We start from the raw sequence: 983 nt of genomic DNA, 5'->3' as shown, positions 1-983 counted from the left end.
CCCAGGACGGGGTGAAGGACAGGACAGGCGCACGGGCACCCACTGGGGCTCCCAGCCGAGGCCCAGGGCGGCGAACCGGCTCTGCGTCCAGCCCATGGGGTCCCCGCTACTGACCCTCGCAGTGACGAGCTTGGGCTGACGGTGGGGCCGGGTCTGCGTCCAGGGAAGTGTCCACTTCCCACGCTGGGGAGACTGAGCTGGGAGCAGGGAGCGGGGAGCAGGGGGGAGCAGGGGAGGGGAGTGCAGGGGCATGCAGGGAGCTGAGCCGAGGGCGGGGGGAGGGGGGCACTGCCTGGGGACGCATCAGGCTCCGGGTCAGACGGCACCGACGGCCCCTCCACCTGGTGGAGCTTCAGCAGGGAGGTGACCTTCACCTCTGACCTGAGCTGTGGGGCTCCAGCCTCGGACAGACCTGCAGCCCAAGAAAACGGGAGGCGACGGCGCCCTCTAGTGGCCTCGGATGCTGAGCTCTGCTCCAGGGCAGAGGGTGAGAGCAGACGCCAGGACCCGCAGGACAGACGGACAGACGGAGGGAGCGGATCATCCTCCGGACCCGCCCCAGGAGGCCCTCACAGGCAAACAGCCCGAGCAGAGGGCAGGCAGACTCTCCGAGGACGTGTTTAAGTTCTATGACCTTTAATACATTTTATCGTAAAAATTCAAACTCAGAAACTAGGAAACCTGGAAATTCCAACGTCTTTCACGAGGGCTGTGCGACCCGTCACCTTCATCACTGTTACTATGGTTACTGTTTGCCTACAGAGAGGAGCTAGGGCTTCTAGAAGCTTCATTGCTGGGGAGCTTCATCTTGGTCTCCACCTGATGTCCTTCACGCCTTGAAAATGTCTTTTCAGAGCAGTGTTGTCGGCCCACGGAGAGTTCAAACACGAGTCATCATCATTTTCCTCCAGTTTCTGGAAAGAAATGTTTTATTGAGACGGAAGATGGGCCTGTAATGGACTCTATGGGGGGCGTGGGGTGGG

General features: G+C 61.0%; 1 protein-coding gene across 1 annotated transcript in view; it reads right to left on the bottom strand.

Moving 5' to 3' along the window:
- Nucleotides 1-619: 619 nt before the first annotated feature.
- LOC102773176 (chromosome unknown open reading frame, human C21orf59) overlaps nucleotides 620-983 on the bottom strand; it is a 7,448-nt gene continuing 7,084 nt past the window's right edge. The window contains exon 6 of the mRNA XM_006753112.2: nucleotides 620-914. Coding sequence (XP_006753175.1) covers nucleotides 804-914 — 111 coding nt within the window. The 3' untranslated portion in view covers nucleotides 620-803. The remainder of the gene's footprint in view (nucleotides 915-983) is intronic.

Source organism: Myotis davidii, unplaced genomic scaffold (assembly GCF_000327345.1).
Source record: "Myotis davidii unplaced genomic scaffold, ASM32734v1 scaffold170, whole genome shotgun sequence".
In the NCBI taxonomy this organism is placed as follows: domain Eukaryota; kingdom Metazoa; phylum Chordata; class Mammalia; order Chiroptera; family Vespertilionidae; genus Myotis; species Myotis davidii.
The sequence above is the reverse complement of the archived record's forward strand: the minus strand, read 5'-3'. Positions and strand labels throughout refer to the sequence as shown.